The sequence below is a fragment of the Hippopotamus amphibius genome, chromosome 5 (assembly GCF_030028045.1).
Source record: "Hippopotamus amphibius kiboko isolate mHipAmp2 chromosome 5, mHipAmp2.hap2, whole genome shotgun sequence".
Taxonomy (NCBI): Eukaryota; Metazoa; Chordata; class Mammalia; order Artiodactyla; family Hippopotamidae; genus Hippopotamus; species Hippopotamus amphibius.
Window position 1 is genome coordinate 57925804 of NC_080190.1, and position 16351 is coordinate 57942154.

General features: G+C 51.0%; 1 protein-coding gene across 1 annotated transcript in view; it reads left to right on the forward strand.

Annotated features, from left to right (window-relative positions):
* The window catches only part of ZCCHC24 (zinc finger CCHC-type containing 24), a 75358-nt gene extending 59583 nt beyond the window's left edge, over positions 1-15775 (forward strand). Inside the window, exon 4 of the mRNA XM_057735998.1 lies at positions 15000-15775. Coding sequence (XP_057591981.1) covers positions 15000-15098 — 99 coding nt within the window. The 3' untranslated portion in view covers positions 15099-15775. The remainder of the gene's footprint in view (positions 1-14999) is intronic.
* Positions 15776-16351: the final 576 nt, after the last annotated feature.

A 16351-nucleotide genomic window follows, 5' to 3' on the forward strand; every position in this document is an offset into this window, starting at 1 on the left:
CACCCCCACCCCCACAGACCCGGAGGTCAGGGACAGGGAGGCACTGTTGGACAGTGTTCCAAGGCGTGACCTGGGGCACGTCCGTCAGTGCCTCCCCTTCCCCCACCACATCCTTCCCCCACGTGTGTGGATTTTGTCAGCCCCATGCCCTTCCCCTCTCCTGCCCCTCCCACCCACGCCGGGGGGCCACCCCCGACGGAGGCTATAGGACCCAGCAGGGAAGCCACTCTGGCAGGAAGGACACAGGCCTAGCCGATCAAAGACCCGGGTTTTAATGCTGGCCCCGCCATTGACACGCTGCGGAGCCTTGGGAAGGATTCTCATCTTCTGCCTTCCTACTAGTTAAGTGAGACCGTGACAGCAGAGAGCCGAGAGGCTCGTTTCTATTCTGATGCTCTGGGATTTGGCCTGGCTGCGTGCCATCTCCTGGAGGAGAGAACTTTATTTGGACAGCGTCCCCAGGTCCTGTACCACCCCCTCCCCATCACCCATCAGTCGGTCACTTAAAAAGTCGTGAGGAGGGATCTCGGTCCTCCCCTGTTGCCCCTGCAGCCTCAGCCCTGCGTGTTGTCCTCTACCCTGCAAACGTGACGGAGAAGGGTCCCCCACAAGACAAGCTACAGAACCTCTCGTCTGCAAAGTGGGGACGATGATTCCTACCTCCCGAGGGGGTGGGGAGGCCTCCTGGCACCCACACTGGCCAGGGCGACGCTGTGCTGGCTAGCGGGAGAGGTCACCGTCCTCTTCTCTCTCTCCCCAGTGAGAAGCCCAATTTTTATTGTCATATCACCCTTCCTTTCTCCCAGGGGAACCCGCCGTCAGAGCTGGGTGACTTGATTTTGCCCCGACATTATGCCTCTGTGGAAAAAAAATCAGACCACGAATGGGCCTGAAATTCAATGTTTACCAAGGCTCGAGGACACTCAACCCGTGTCCGGTTGCCTTTTGTTTTCAAATGAAAATGCTTTGTAAAACTGAGGAGTTACAGCAAAGTGTTAATCAGTGGTCCAGGGAGTGAGTTGAAGAGACGGAGTGAGTGTATTTGCAGCCAGAGGGCTGCAGGGTAGATTGAAGGGGGTGGGGGGATGCCCTGTGAGCACTTAAGAAGGGTGTATTTGCCCCAGCCTGAGCCCTGTAGCGGCCTCCCTCTGGCCCACAGGGGCAGAAGGCCCACCCCAGACTGTGAACACGCTCCCCACCCACTGTTTCAGGGTGAGCCAGAGTCACCCTGGCCCAGGGCTGTCTGTCCCCAAGGAGAGGCTGTTACTGTCAGTCATCCTAGCGCCCTGCTAATGAGAACATTGGCAGTGATGGGCAGTGAGCTGGTCTCCGCTGCTAGGACCAGGTCCCGGCCCTTCTAGGGACTTTGGCCTCAGGGTGCCTGGGCTGCAGTCATGGGGGAAGCCCACACCCTAGAAAGAACCCGGGCTCGAGACCCCTGGAGGCCAGCGCCTTCCACAGGCCAAGAGGAGAAGGGATATCACCCCAAAGTGACCTTCGCAGTGGGCTTGTCCAGCTGCCAGCCATTGCCCCCGCCATCTGTGCAGAGCCGGCCACCGAGGGGGCTGGGCCCCTCCCTCTGAGGCAGCCCTTCTGCACCGCCCCCTCCTGCGCTGTTTGGCTGAATGTGGGAGCTCTGTGTGCTCAGCGAAAGCCACTGCCATCCAGGCTGGTGCTGTGAAAGTTAAGTGCTCAGAGGGCCTGGGCGCCCAGGAGACAGGAAAGTGTGTGGTTTTAGTACGTTCAAAAGGGACAATCGCTTGCAGTTAGTAGATCTAGCGATCCAGTTGGGAGAGAACGGTGTTTACCCCATATGAAGTATTCGATAGTTCTACTTGTGAATTTGTATTTATTTTGAGTTATACTTGACACAGAATTCCTTTTTTTTTTTTTTAAAGAAAAAAATGCTATGTGTGTATTTTGAAACGAAAATTCATGGATGTTAAAATTTCTGCATGGTTTCCAATTTTTCTCACAACACTGAATTTGTTACCTTCTCCCGAAAAATCTTCACAGTGATTTTTGTCTGTATATATTTGAGGGCTTTTTTAAAAAAAAGAAAAAGAAAAGAAAAATATGATTGCTTAATTTTTGAGATTAAAGTAAACAAAAAGAGAGGCATTTTCAAAACTTCAGAGCTTTCAGGAGGGCAATAGAATATCAAACGAAGCTATCTGGAAGTATATTTTGCAAACCTTCTGGTTGAGCTGCAAGAAAATATTTATGGTGAGAACTTTGCTCTTTTCCTGTTGGTTTTTTTTTTTTTTTTTGGTTTGATTTTTTACTATGCTTTGGTCTGTAAAAAGTCTGCAACTGAATTACATTAAGAAGGAAATATTGTCTACATAGAATATTATATGAAGTTGGTACATAATTATGATGGGGAAAAGAAATCTTTGCAATTCTTTAAGCCATATTATTGTTACTCTCTGTTGTTTTCCTTGGATGAAAATATCAGTATTAAGTAGCCAGCATATTATTCGATTGCTTAGACTTATTAATATGTTCCTGTCCTGTATTTATACATATGTGTATTTGGGAAAATATTGCCTTTTTTAAGGGAAGCTATTATTAGATACTTAGTGAAAAAGGGACTGGTGAGCCCTTTGAGCCTCTTCCGCTGAGGATAACACAGCATTATAATCCATTCTCTTGCACCTTCTTATTATTATCTTGTTATTATGGTTATTGAACTTGGGGGGGGGGCGGGAGTAAGCCAGGGAGGAGAGGGCGTGGGACTAGCCCCTCCAGGGTTGGTCAACTTCAGAGATGGCCTCCTTGGCCTGGTCCAAGGCTCCCCGTCAGCAGGGCCCAAGGAGGGAAGAGGAAGCAGGAGGCGGACTTCTCCAGCTGCCCCCTTTGGAGCTTTGCCATCTGAGCCGTGCCTCGTGGCCCTATGCTCTTTGAACTTGGATTTGTCACCAAACCTGCCCCCCAACATCTAATGGACTTGAATTCTACTTTAAACGAATATTTAACCCAGCATCACTACATCGTAGCCCAGTGCAACAACTAACCCTGAAGTTTGGGAGGCGTCCAGCCTTCGGGGAGCTCTTCTCTCTCTGTTGCCAACCTCACCGTTCGACCTCCTTCACTCCTGTGTGATGCCCCTGTCCGTGTCTGTATCTGTTAATACGTGTGTGTCTAGCTAAAAAGACAAACAGAACCCGTGGGGCCAGCTCGGAGGGTGCGTGGAGAAGATTCCCGACCTCTCCCAAGGGCCGCCGTCGGGATGGCATTCCGTTGTGTGCCTTATTCCTGGAGAATCTGTATACGGCCTGCCTATAGAAATATAGCCTTTTCATGCTGTATTAAAAGAATTTTTAAAAGCAAGAGAGGCTTCTGGGTGTCCTTGTTTATACAGAGCATTGGTGGGGAGCTGGAGGTTTTCACAGATGCAGGAGGCTGAGCACGGTGGGGGTGCTTGGGGCCACCCCTCTGCTCTCCCGCGTCTGGGATATCTTGTCCTTGCTCTGCCTTCACCCCACTGATTTGTCTCCTCCCAGCCCCTCTGTCCCCAGGCAGACACTTTCCAGGGCAAGGGCCCTCCCCAAGCGGGGCCCTAGACTGGGGGAGATTGTCGGCACATGAGGTCACACTTAGCCCAGCAATGGGACTCCCGGTGACCATATATAGGAGTGAATCTTTCTTGGAGACAGCAGCCCCAGGCCTCGCCGCTGAGGCTCCCACTTGGCCCTCTCTCCCAGACAGGGCTTTGGGCCTCCAATGCTGGGTATCCCACAGTGAGCAAACGCAAGTGTCCAGGGCCTCCTGGAAAGTCCCCGGGAGAGGGAACAGAGGGCCCTTCATCTGAGCAAGGACTGGGCTGGGCTGTCTCGAGCTGGGGCTCCTGACCAGGGCCACAGACGGGAAGCCACGGCTCACAGGGCCTGGAGCCGCAGAGAAGCAAGCCTGAAGGTGCCACCTGCATACGGAGCCATGCGGCCCAGGGTCAGCGCGCTTGTGGTTCTCAAGCTGGCTGCTCACCAGAATCACATACACGAGCCTCTTGGTCCTACCCCAGAGATGCTTGAGAAACTGGCCTGGGTGTCCTGAGGTTCTTAAAGTCCCTGATCAGTCCAGTGTGCAAGGTCGAGAAGCACCAGGTTTTGAAATGGTCCTTATGGTCCTGTGGGCGGATGGTGATGGCAGGGAGGAGGCCGTGGGCGGGAGATCCAGCTCACTGCAGGGCCATCCCATCCTCGGCTCCAGCCAGTTGCGGCTATCTAACAGTACGCCACCAGGGGTGGAGTGGGGAGTGTGTGTGGTGGGGGAGGACTAGAAATCCAAGTTGTTATGTGAAATTTTCCAATTCTTAAGGTTTGGCAACTAGTGTATTAAATAGTCAAGCTACATGTCTGTGAACCAGCCCGTGCCTCCAGACTGCAGCCCCTGAGAAGAAGCAGAGAAAACAAGATCTAAGTCCTTGTTGGGATCAGGGATCAGGGATGGGGGAGAGGTGGGGAACAGGCAGGACCAGAGCCTGCCAGGACCCTTTGTCTCATTTGGGGCGCACAGCAAATCCTGATAGTCATCAAGCCCTTTCCCCCTTATTGGCACAAAGGAAGAACTCACCTCCGGGCACCTGGCCTCAGGCTGCGTGAAATGGCGGGCCGGCCCAGAGTCGGCCTGAATGCAGGTGGCTGTCAGGGCAGCCAAGCAGTGAGCAGAGAGGGGACCCAGCCCAGCAGAGTGGGCCAGGGAGAGAATAATCCCCACCATGAGGGCCTCTGCCTGCAGCCCAGGGTGGGCTGTGCTCCTGGGACAGGTCTGAGGACACAGAGCCCGTCTGTCTCAGTGAGCCTGTGCCCCACGCTGCTGGCTTGCAGATCAGCCCCGCCTCCCCTGGCCGGGTGGCCCTGAGCGGTTCCCCTGGCCTCTCTGAGCCTCAGCTTCTGCCGGAATACCGTGCAGAGAAGCTGGCCCAGTGAACACAAGGCCCGGCGCACAGCTTGGCACCTGGCGGCTGGTGGGGGACCAGGGGCCATGGTTCTCTTGCTCCCACTGTCTGTGGCTCAGGCCAGAGGTCACCCAGGGGGTCCGAGCGGGTGCCAGCCCCCCACCCCAGGAGCCCGGCTCGCCTGCTCGCTGGCCGCGCGCCGCCCATGCTGGGGCTGGGGCGTCAAGGTTCATGTGCGACTATCTGCCCTTGTGTGTCGAGTGCATGCGCCTGTGTTTGTCTTGTTTTATTTTCCGTGGAAAGAAAACAGACCCAAGGCAAACACAGCCAGTATTTCGACATCTGGAAACCAGTAATTCCCCTGGACAGGAAGGATTTCCGGTTGGACTTAATGTCCAGGTCCCGAGGCAGCCAGCTGCTGAGAGCGCAGCGCGCGGAGCCCGCCGCAGAAAGGGGCGTCAGGAGACCCAGAGGGGAGGGCCCAGCTCTGCGCCCAGCCCTGCCTCCCCTCCTCGAAGCTGGAGCCCTCTGCCACCCTCACCCCCGCATTTGGGGCCTCCAGGGAGGAGGGCTCACCTGCGGTCACCCAGCAGGCAGAGCGGGGTCTGAACCCCGAGTTCTCACCTCCCAGTGCCGTGGTTCAGAGGCAGAGCTGGGGCTCGGCCCAGGCAGCATGTGCTGCGCAGCGCTGCAAAGGTGGGGCGAGGATCGTGGCCCCAGGGGCGGGGGTGGCCTGGAGGGCAGGCAGCTCCGGCCTGTGAGGGCCTCGGTGTAAGGAGCACCTCCAGCAGACGCAGGGAGGGGAGGCCGGCCAGTGGCTCAGGTCTGGGGTGGCGGGGGGTGGGGCACGTGTGCTCACCCACCCCTCCCCCTCCTGCCCCAGCACCAAAACCCTTGGGGGCTCAGGGGCCCCTCGGGAGGCCCAGACAAGACTCCTAGCAGCACCGCCTTCTTGGAACATGCGCCGCAGAGCTCCGCGTCCTCCCCTGTGAGCTGGAGCAATCGGGGCGCCCTGCAGGCTTCCGCGGCTGCTCTGTGCTGGCTGCTTCTCCTCTCCCTGGCTCCTGCCACCACCAGGCTTCTGCCCAGGGCCCTGGCCACAGGCCCAGGTCTCTCCTGTCCCTCTGGCCTCGTGTCTGTGCTCGTAATAGTCCCTGCAGGAGCCAGGGCAAGAGGAAAATGTGACAGGTGGGGAAACTGAGGCCCAGGGAAGGCCCTGATGCCCCCAAACTGGCAGACAGGTCCTCCACTGCATCCTCCCATCTCCTCACTCTTTGCTTTTTCTGATCCCAACCAGAGACTCCAAGTGGATTTCCACCAGCCCGCTCAGGCCTTCAGCAAACCACTAGGGGTGTCTCCTCAGGACCTGGGTGGGGCGTCAGGCCCCTGCCTGCCCTCAGACAGCTGCACCCCGGCTCCCTGCAACCTCCCCAAGGTCAGGCATCCAAACACCACCTCAGCTGCTCCCTGGCCCCCATAGTGCTGGGAGGAGAGATGGGGCCGAAGGAGCTGAGATGCAGGCGGGTGATGGGCTGGGGAAGAGCACCTACTGCCAGAGGCAGGCATCTGGTTGTCCCTGGAGCTCTGGCTGGAGCCAGGAACAGCCCGTCCTTCGGCACAAAGGCCCCTCCCAACACCCCTCCTATTTATGCAGAATTGTGAGAGGCCCTGGGCTCGTTGGCCCCTGCCACACACACACACACACACACACACACACACTCACACCCACACGCACATTCACACACACACATTCACATCTTTGCACACACCTGCACTTACTAACGCACATCCACACACTGACATGTGCACTCACACACGCTCTCAGACACACACACACATTCACACACACACACCCCCACAAACACACACAGCTGAGCCCCTCTCCCTGACCCCTCTTAACCAAGGGTCACTTTTAGGGAGGAGGAAACCCCAGTCTGGAGGCCCATGGACTTCATGTAAATCTGCTGCTGCCTGTCCTCTTCTGTAAGTCCGTCCCCATGAGCCAGGGGCCCTGGAACCCTCCAGTGGATGAGAGAAGCCTCAGCCATGGGTCTGACACAGTGAGAAAGCCTGTCCCCGTATCGCAAACGGTGGGGTGAATTCACATTTCGCCAGGTGTGATGATGGCACTGGGTCGTGTGCAAAGGGACCTCGCCTGTTAGACACTGGGGTGTGGATGGTGAAGTGAGACAGTGCCCGGGCTTTGTTCTCAAATAATCCAAAATATAGGGTGGGGACTTGTTGAAGCGAGACTGACAAACCGGTGACCGTGTCTGAAGAGGGGATCCAGGCCCCCAGGGATCCGCTGTGCTACACTCTCTGGGTGTGCGTGCTACACTCTCTGGGTGTGTGTGTTCCACTCCTGGGCAGGAGGTGGGCTCAAGGGAGCCAGGCCGGGGAGGTGCACGGGGCGAGGTGGGGGAGGGGGCCTGCAGACCCGTCCCCATGCACACCTGGCGCCCCCTGTAGTCTGTGCATCTGCAGTGCCAGGGTGGCCAGGTGCCCCGCAGGGTTACACGTGGAATAAATGAGTGAGATCTGGCCAACATCCAGTTCGCCAGCCACCGTGCTCCATGATCTGCATTCACCGTCATTCTTGATCTTTGCCACGACCCTGTGAGCTGGGTACTGGGGTGAGGACCAGTTCACAGAGAGGGAAGCTGAGGTTCAGAGAGGTTAAGTGACTTGTCCAAGATCATACAGCCAGTGAAGCAGAGCCCCTCCCTTGCCCCTTCCCAGAGCCACTTCCTACCCCTCACCCCCAGGGGCATGTCCGGTCCAGGGCCTAATCCTTGCCTCTGGCAGCTGTGCCACCCGCCCAAGACAGCCAGGCAGCGGGGCCAGCTTGCCCTGGGCTGGCCCCCAGTTTCCTGGGCCCTCGCTCCTGCCCAGCTGAGCCTTCCTGCGGTAGCCCGGAACCAACAACCATCGAATGCAGGCTCTGCGGTGGTTACTGCAGGCCTGTGCAGAAGCGAGAACTCAAACCAAGGCCCCCAACACAACCCCCAAGCCCCTGCACCTTCCAGGGGGTCGCTTTCCCAGTTGCAGGGGGAGCCCCGCTCCTACCTCCACTGCCTGCAGGGTGAGCCAGGCCAGGCACCTGTGCCTTCTCTCCCTGGCACTCGCCCATCCTGGCCCCCTGTCCTCCCCCTCCGGAGCCCTGTATTCAGGCCCGTCCCCCTCCCACATCCTCCCTCTTGGTCCAGGAGGTGAAGGGGGTCTTTCTCCCACCCCGAGCACTCCATGCTGGGAGCTGAGCCACATCTTCCTCTACCACCTGCTCAACAACCCCACTGCCTCCTCTGGTCACTCCTGGAGGTCAGCGCCCAGCCTCCACTGCCCCTCCACACCCAGCTCCTGCAGCCTGTGGGGCAATTTGGGGTCCTAGTCCTGCCTCGCACATCCGGGATCACGGCACCTGCCGTGACCTCCACCTCAGCCTCCCCACTCTCAAACTGGCAAGGACGCTAGGGTCAGATGGACTGGACACGGAACGGCAGCTTCACTACTTATCAGTTGGCGTCCTGAGCTGAGAAAGTCGCCTCCCCACCCCGCCGAGACCTGGGTTCCTCCCTTGTAAAATGGGAATGATACGGCCTGCCCGCCACCTGAGGGTCACTGACACGATTAAACACCTGGGACATGCTTAAGAACTTTTAGCTACCGCACGGGTCGTGAAGGGGATAACAGTTCCCTGGGCCTGTGCTGCCTCTAAAATGCCACCCCCCACCCCGCCACCTCCATACCCCCCACCCTGCCACCTCCATACCCCCCACGCCCGTGAGTCCCTCTCTGCCTCTGCCTCCTGCCTATGAAGCCATGCGTGCTGAAAACATCGCACCCCGGTGGCAGGATGTGAGGAGGCTGCGCCTTGCCCCCAGGAAGGGTCTTGGATCTGTCTGGTCCTTGGCCTCCCCGCTCCCTCCCTAGGCACCCACATAGTGTTAGTTCAGCTCTGACCCGGCTTCTGCCTGCGTTTCCCTCTCGTGCTGCAGCAAGGGACTTTTGCCTAGCATATAACTGCTCCTCCTCTCCCTGGGAATCTGACCCAGCCCCACCCCATGGTGGAGACTGCTTCAAACACTTTAGCCCAGATCTCTCTCCCCCAACATCCTTGCCAACTAAAAGTCACCCAGCTTTCCTCTCGCAGGAATTGGCTGGTTCCCTGCTGCCCCTTGGTGGCTAAATCTGAGAACTGCGACTTCCTGTCGGCAGCAAGCCTGCACAAAATGTGAATTTTTTTTATTTTTGCTCCCAAACCTGAGATGAGTCTTGACCTCCCCAGCACAGTGTTATCCAGGCCGCATGCACCTTTGCCTGAGTAGAACTGTCAAATGGTAATATCTGGGTTTTCCTTCTTGATTATAAAAATAACGCATGCACAATGTGAAATGGAAACAACACAAAAATAGGAAGTAGGATGCGAAAATTCCCAGCGGTTGAACTTCCCCCAGAGACACCACTGTCCAGAATTTGGCCATATCCTTCCCTTTTGTTTGTAAAAATAAATATGTGTGTAATGTACACACACACACACACACACACACACGTGCGCGCGAACACACACTAACCTAACGGGCTCATACTTGACATGCTGTTCTGTAACCTGTTTTGTTCTCACCATCATCTTTCCCTGTTCGTACAGAAATCTGTTTCATTTGACTAACAGCTGATTGTACTCTCTTGTTAGGTAATGTATTTATCGATTCCCTATTGAAGAGGATGGGCATTCTTGCTTTTAAAAGTCAATTTTCTTTTTCTTAACCACCTTTCTGTTTGGTGCAGTAGGAAGATCTGGGGTCAGGAGAGCCAGAGTCTGACTTGACAAGTCTCAGGCCACTACCTTTGATCACACCCCTGTGTACCCCCCTGGCCTCAGTTTCCCCACCTACCCACTGGGCTCCATCTAGAACCTTTCACTCTGACAACCTCTCTCATCTGTAATTCCATGTTGGGTTGACAGAGGCTATGAGCTGCCCTGATGTAATTCATGCCGTTTGGGGGCTGGTGCAGGGAGGGGACCTGAGAGCCCCCAAAAACCTCTTTGAGACCTAGGGCCTGGTGAGCACTTTGACAGTTGTGGGGAAGAACAGCTGAAGAAAGCACCAAAACCCTCTGCAAAGGAACTGATTTTACTCTCTTTTTTATTTTTTGAAATAGGATATGGGGAAGGTCAAGCCTATGGTCTTCTTGAAAATAATAAATAAATTGGACTGAATCAAAATTTAAAACCTAGTGTTTCAAAGAACACCCTTAAGCGAGTGAAAAGAAAACCCACACAAGGAGAGAAAATATTTGCAAGTCATATGTCTGATAAAGGACTTTTATCTAAAATAAATAAAAAGCTCTTACAATTTAACAATGAAAAGACAAATAACCCAACTTTAAAACAGACAAAGATCTCAATAGACATTTTTTCAAAGAAGACATACACAGGAGAAGATGCTCAATGTCATTAGTCATTGGGGATATGGAAATCAAAACCTAAATGAGATACTGCTTTGATGTCAAGAGTCAAAAAGATAGATAGGGACTTCCTGGCAATCTGGTGGTTAAGACTCCACACTTCCATTGCAGGGGACACAGATTCAATCCCTGGTCAGGGAACGAAGATCCCGCATGCTGTACAGTATGGGAAAAAAAGATATATAATAACAAGTGTCAGTGAAGCCATGCAGAAATTGAAATGCTTATACATTGCAGGTGAAAAGGTAAAATTTTGTAGCCACTTTGGAAAAGTTTGATGTTCCTCAAAACATTAAACATGAGAGGATAGGATTAAGATGGCGGAGTAGGAGGACGTGCGCTCACTCCCTCTTGCAAGAGCACCAGAATTACAACTAACTACTGAACAATCATCGACAGAAAGACACTGGAACTCACCAAAAAAGACACCCCACATCCAGAGACAAAGGAGAAGCCGCAATGAGACGGTAGGAGGGGCGCAATCACGTTAAAATCAAATCCCATAAGTGCTGGGTGGGTGACTCACACACTGGAGAACAGTTATACTGCAGAAGTCCACCCACTAAAGTGAGGGTTCAGAGCCCCACGTCAGGCTTCCCACCCTGGGAGTCCAGCAACAGGAGGTGGAATCCCCAGAGAATCAGACTTTGAAAGCCAGCGGGATTTGATTGCAGGACCTCCACAGGACTGGGGGAAACAGAGACTCCACTCTTGGAGGGCACACAAAAAAGTGTGCTCACCAGGACCCAGGGGGAAGGAGCAGTGACCACACAGGAGACTGAACCAGACCTACCTGCTGGTGTTGGAGGGTTGCCTGCAGAGGTGGGGGGGCAGCTGTGGCTCACCGAGGAGGCAGGGGCACTGGCAGCAGGGGTTTTGGGAAGTGCTTATTGGTGTGAGCCCTCCCAGAGTCCACCATTAGCCCCACCAAAGAGCCTGTGGGCTCCAGCACTAGGTGGCCTCAGGCCAAACAACCAACAAGGTGTGAACACAGCCCCACCCATTAGCAGACAAGCAGATTAAAGTTTTACTGAGCTCCGCCCACCAAATCGTATTAAAGCTTTACTGAGGTCCACACACCCAGCCCTACCCACCATCAGTCCCTCCCATCAGGAAGCACACAGGAGGCTCCTAGATAGCTTCCTCCACAAGAGGGCAGACAGCAGGATCAAGCAGTATCAGCAGTATTTCATCTTGTGAAACTGAAAACCATAGCCACAGAAAGATAGAGAAAATGAAAAAGCAGAGGACTTTGTACCAGATGAAGGGACAGGATAAAGCCCCAGAAAAACAACTAAATGAAGAGGAGATAGGCACCCTTACAGAAAAAGAATTCAGAATAATGATAGTGAAGATGATCCAGGACTTTGAAAAAAGACTGGATGCAAAGATTGAAAAGTTTACCAAAGACCTAGAAGAATTAAAGAACAAACAAACTGAGATATGCAACACAATAACTGAAATGAACAATACACTAGAAGGAACCAATAGCAGATTAACTGAGGCAGAAGGGCAAATAAGTGACCTGGAAGACAGAACGGTGATCATCACTGATGCAGAAAAGAATAAAGAAAAAAGAATGAAAGGAACTGAAGACAGCCTAAGATACCTCTGGGACAATGTTAAACGCAACAACATTCGCATTATAGGGGTCCCAGAAGGAGACGAGAGAGAGGAAGGACCTGAGAAAATATGGGAAGAGATTATAGTTGAAAACTTCCCTAACATGGGAAAGGAAATAGCTACCCAAGTCCAGGAAGTGCAGAGAGTCCCAGGCAGGATAAACCCAAGGAGAAACACGCCAAGACATATAGTAGTCAAGTTGACAAAAATTAGAGACAGAGAAATGTTATTAAAAGCAACAAGGGAAAAACAACAAATACCATACGAGGGAACTCTCATAAGGTTAACAGCTGATCTCTCAGCAGAAACTCTGCAAGCCAGAAGGGAGTGGCACAATATATTTAAAGTGATGAAAGCAAAGAACCTACAACCAAGAATACTCTACCCAGCAAGGATCTCATTCAGATTCGAGGGAGAAATCAAAAGCTTTCCAGACAAGCAACAGCTAAGAGAATTCAGCACCACCAAACCAGCCCTACAACAGATGCTAAAGGAACTTCTCTAAGCAGGAAACATAAGAGAAGAAAAGGACCTACAAAAACAACAACAAAACAATTAAGAAAATGGTAATAGGAACATACATATCGACAATTACCTTGAATGTAAATGGACTAAAAGCACCAACCAGAAGACACAGACTGGCTGAATGGATACAAAAACAAGACCCATATATATGCTGTCTCCAAGAGACCCACTTCAGACCTAGGGACACATACAGACTGAAAGTGAGGGGATGGAAAAAGATATTCCATGCAAATGAAAAGCAAAAGAAAGCTGGAGTAGCAATACTCATATCAGATAAAATAGACTTTAAAATAAAAAATGTTACAAGAGACAAGAAAGGACATTACATAAAGATCAAGAGATCAATCCAAGAAGAGGGGATAACAATTATAAATATATATGCCCCCAATATAGGAGCACCTCAATACATAAGGCAAATGCTAACAACTATGAAAGAGGAAATGCAAGGCAGAAATAGAGACACAGATGTAGAGAACAAACACATGGACACCAAGTGGGGAAAGCAGGGAGGGTTGGAGGGGAATGAATTGGGAGATTGGGACACCAAATTGTACACTCTAAATATATGCTGTTTATTGTCTGTTAACTGTATCTCAATAAAAGTTCTTAAAAAAGAAAAAAAAAATTAAACATGAAGTTGCCGTTTAGCCCAGCAGTTCTTACACTATATGTAAAGAGGTACAATATTATTTTCAGGTAACCTGTGATAAGTTAAATTATATATTGTAAATCCTAGAGAAACCACTAAAAAAATAAAATGAAGAATTAAATCTAAGTCAATAGTGGAGATAGACTGAAATCATTTGGGAAGAAAAACACTCAATTCAAAAGAAGGTAGGACTTCCCTGGTGGCACAGTGGTTAAGAATCCACCTGCCAATGCAGGGGACACGGGTTCAAGCTCTGGTCCAGGAAGATCCCACATGCCTTGGAGCAACAAAACCCGCACGCCAAAACTACTGAGCCCATGTGCCGCAACGACTGAAGCCTGCACACCTAGAGTCCGTGCTCCACAACAAGAGAAGCCACCGCGATGAGAAGGCCACACACACAATGAAGAGTAGCCCCCAATCACCTCAGCTAGAGAAAGCCTGCATGCAGAAACGAACACCCAACACAGCCAATAAACAAACAAACAAACAAACAAATAAATAAATAAATAAGGTAAGAAGGGAACAAAAACCAGATGGGACAAAGAGAAAATAAAGAGCAAGGTGGTCAATTTGAATCTAACTATATTTATAATTAAGTTAAATATAAGTGGCCTAAACATTTAATTGAACGGCAGAGTTTGTCAGATTGGGTAAGAAAGCAATGCCACCACTTATGAGTCCATCATCTTTTAGCTCTAAATCCTCCCTTCATTGCTCTATTGTGATACTGTAACAGTTCTCTCTTACCACCTGGAATTACATTAAGCTTTATCAGTAGAGGGCGCTGGAGAGACACTTTGTTGAGAGTTCTTGTTTCCCCTTAGTAGGTAAACCCATGTTATGATTAGTAATTTTTTATAATAAACTTTCCCTGTTAGAAGTACTGTGCTGTTTCTGTACACGTCTGGACCCTGACCAATAAAGAATTGACACGGGCGGTGGTCTTAGGAGATTACCCCTCAAAGATGGGGTTTAGAGGTTTGTTTGGCTGTGCCCTTGGGCTTGAAGGTAGGGCTGAACTACCTGCCAATAGGAATTGGGATGATGGTAATGTCTGGCATGTGGTGACTTCACAATTAACCATGCTGTCACCTGTGGTTGTGACGAGAGAAGCATGTGCCTTGGGAGGCCAGGTGGCTGCACACTTGACAGTGATGGCAGTATCAGTGACCGTAAGGACTATAGTGTGGCGTGAATTATTCTGAGCATGCTTGATTGCTTACCAAAAGAAAATGACAAACTCATGTCCTTTAATTCTCAGCTTATGTTAAGATCTGAGAACCGGAAAGCTTTCATGACAACTCTAAAACATCTCTCACTTCTTGTCGACCTTAGACTGATAATCACTTAAAATCAAACAAAAATTTAATTGTGTACTTTCCCGAATTACAACATCATTTGAATTCACAGTCTCACTAAGTTTTTCATGTGAAAGAGCATCCGTGGAAAAGAATGGAATCCTGAAATTCGTAATGGGGACATCTGTTTTGGTCCAAATGAAACTAACAGCTTGAATCCTCCAGTCACTCCACTCCTCCTTTGCCTGTGCAAGTAGCTTGCCCTTCTGTGTCTGAGAAGAACAGACTTTGTCTGAAAACACTGATCACTTCCCCTGGGACAGGTGCTTTGGAAGGCAATGCCTAAGACCCACCAAACCACTTCCATAACGAGGTCAAGTTCAGCATTTTCTAGAGGACAGGACTCTAGAGAAACAGCTTACACATCCAAAGAATTGAGACTTTACTAACACATGTTTTTAAGCAGATTTATTGAGATATTGTTCACATGTCACACAATTCATCCACTTAAAGTGAGTAATTTAATGTTTTTTAGTATATTCACAGATATATGCAACCATCAGAACACTCAGCATGGAACCAAGACTTTCTCGCACATGAATATGACTCATGGCCTCCAAAAGCTGTTCACTGAGAAATATTCTCCAGCCTGGGCCCACCCAAGCCAGACCTCCTGATGACAAACAAAGAGCCAAGGGCACCACCATGGGAACGCGTCCCCTTGAAGGCCCCTCCATCAGCTGAGGCTTTGGGAAGCAGCTATGGAAGAGCACAGCTGCCCGCCAGCCCCACGAAGCTTGGGCTGAACAGACTGTGCCACCCACTGCCCAAGAGTTATCAGCTGAACTCCTCAAGTGAAGCATCTTTTACAAGAATCTTTTACTCCAGATTCCCGGAGTATCCAAGCAAAAAATATTTCAGCAAGTCAACAATGACCCTAGGGGACTTCCCTGGTGGCACAGTGCTCAAGAATCTGCTTGTCAGTGCAAGGGACACAGGTTCGACCTCTGATCTGGAAAGACCCCACATGCCACAGAGCAGCTAAGCCTGTGTGTCACAACTACTGAGGCTGCACTCTAGAGCCCATGAGCCACAACTACTGTGCCCGTGTGCCACAACTACTGAAGCCCTTGTGCCTAGAGCCCAAGCTCCACAACAAGAGAAGCCGCCACGGTGAGAAACCCAAGTACCACGATGAAGAGGAGCCCCCGCTCACCACAACTAGAGAAAGCCCGCACACAACAACAAAGACCCAACGCAGCCTAAATAAATAAATAATATATAAATAAATAAATAAATAAACTTTAAAAACAAAAACAATAACTCTAGTGGTCTGGTGGTCTCCCTTGTCAATCTTGCCCCTCCGGCCTACACACAAATTCTCCAACTTTAGTTGAATTATTTGAAAATTCAGATTCCTAGATCCCGCAGAGATTTGTATTCTACAGGTCTCAGCCAAGGCCCAGGAATCCACATGCTTTCCCAGCCCCCCATGATTCCCAGGAGAAGCAGTGCTTTAGGCCTTATCAGACCTTGAAACACCAACCCTCATTCCTCCTCATGGACCAACGTTCCATAGGACCCAGAAGCGTGTGAAATTCTCCCACGCTCTCATGCATGCTACACAAAGGAAGTCAGACACCAAAAGTAAATCTTGCAGGATCCCATTGATACAAAGTTCTAAAACAGGCAAAATTAATCTATAGGGATAGAATCAGTGGCTTCCTGGGAACAGGCAACGAGGTAGCTTTCTGGAGAGATGGAAATGTTCTATAACTTCATTTGGTGGTGGTTACTCAGTGTATATTCGAATGTGTCAAGTCACTGATCTGTACACTTAAAATGTGTGAATCTTATTGCATGTAAATTATACCACAATGAAGTCAC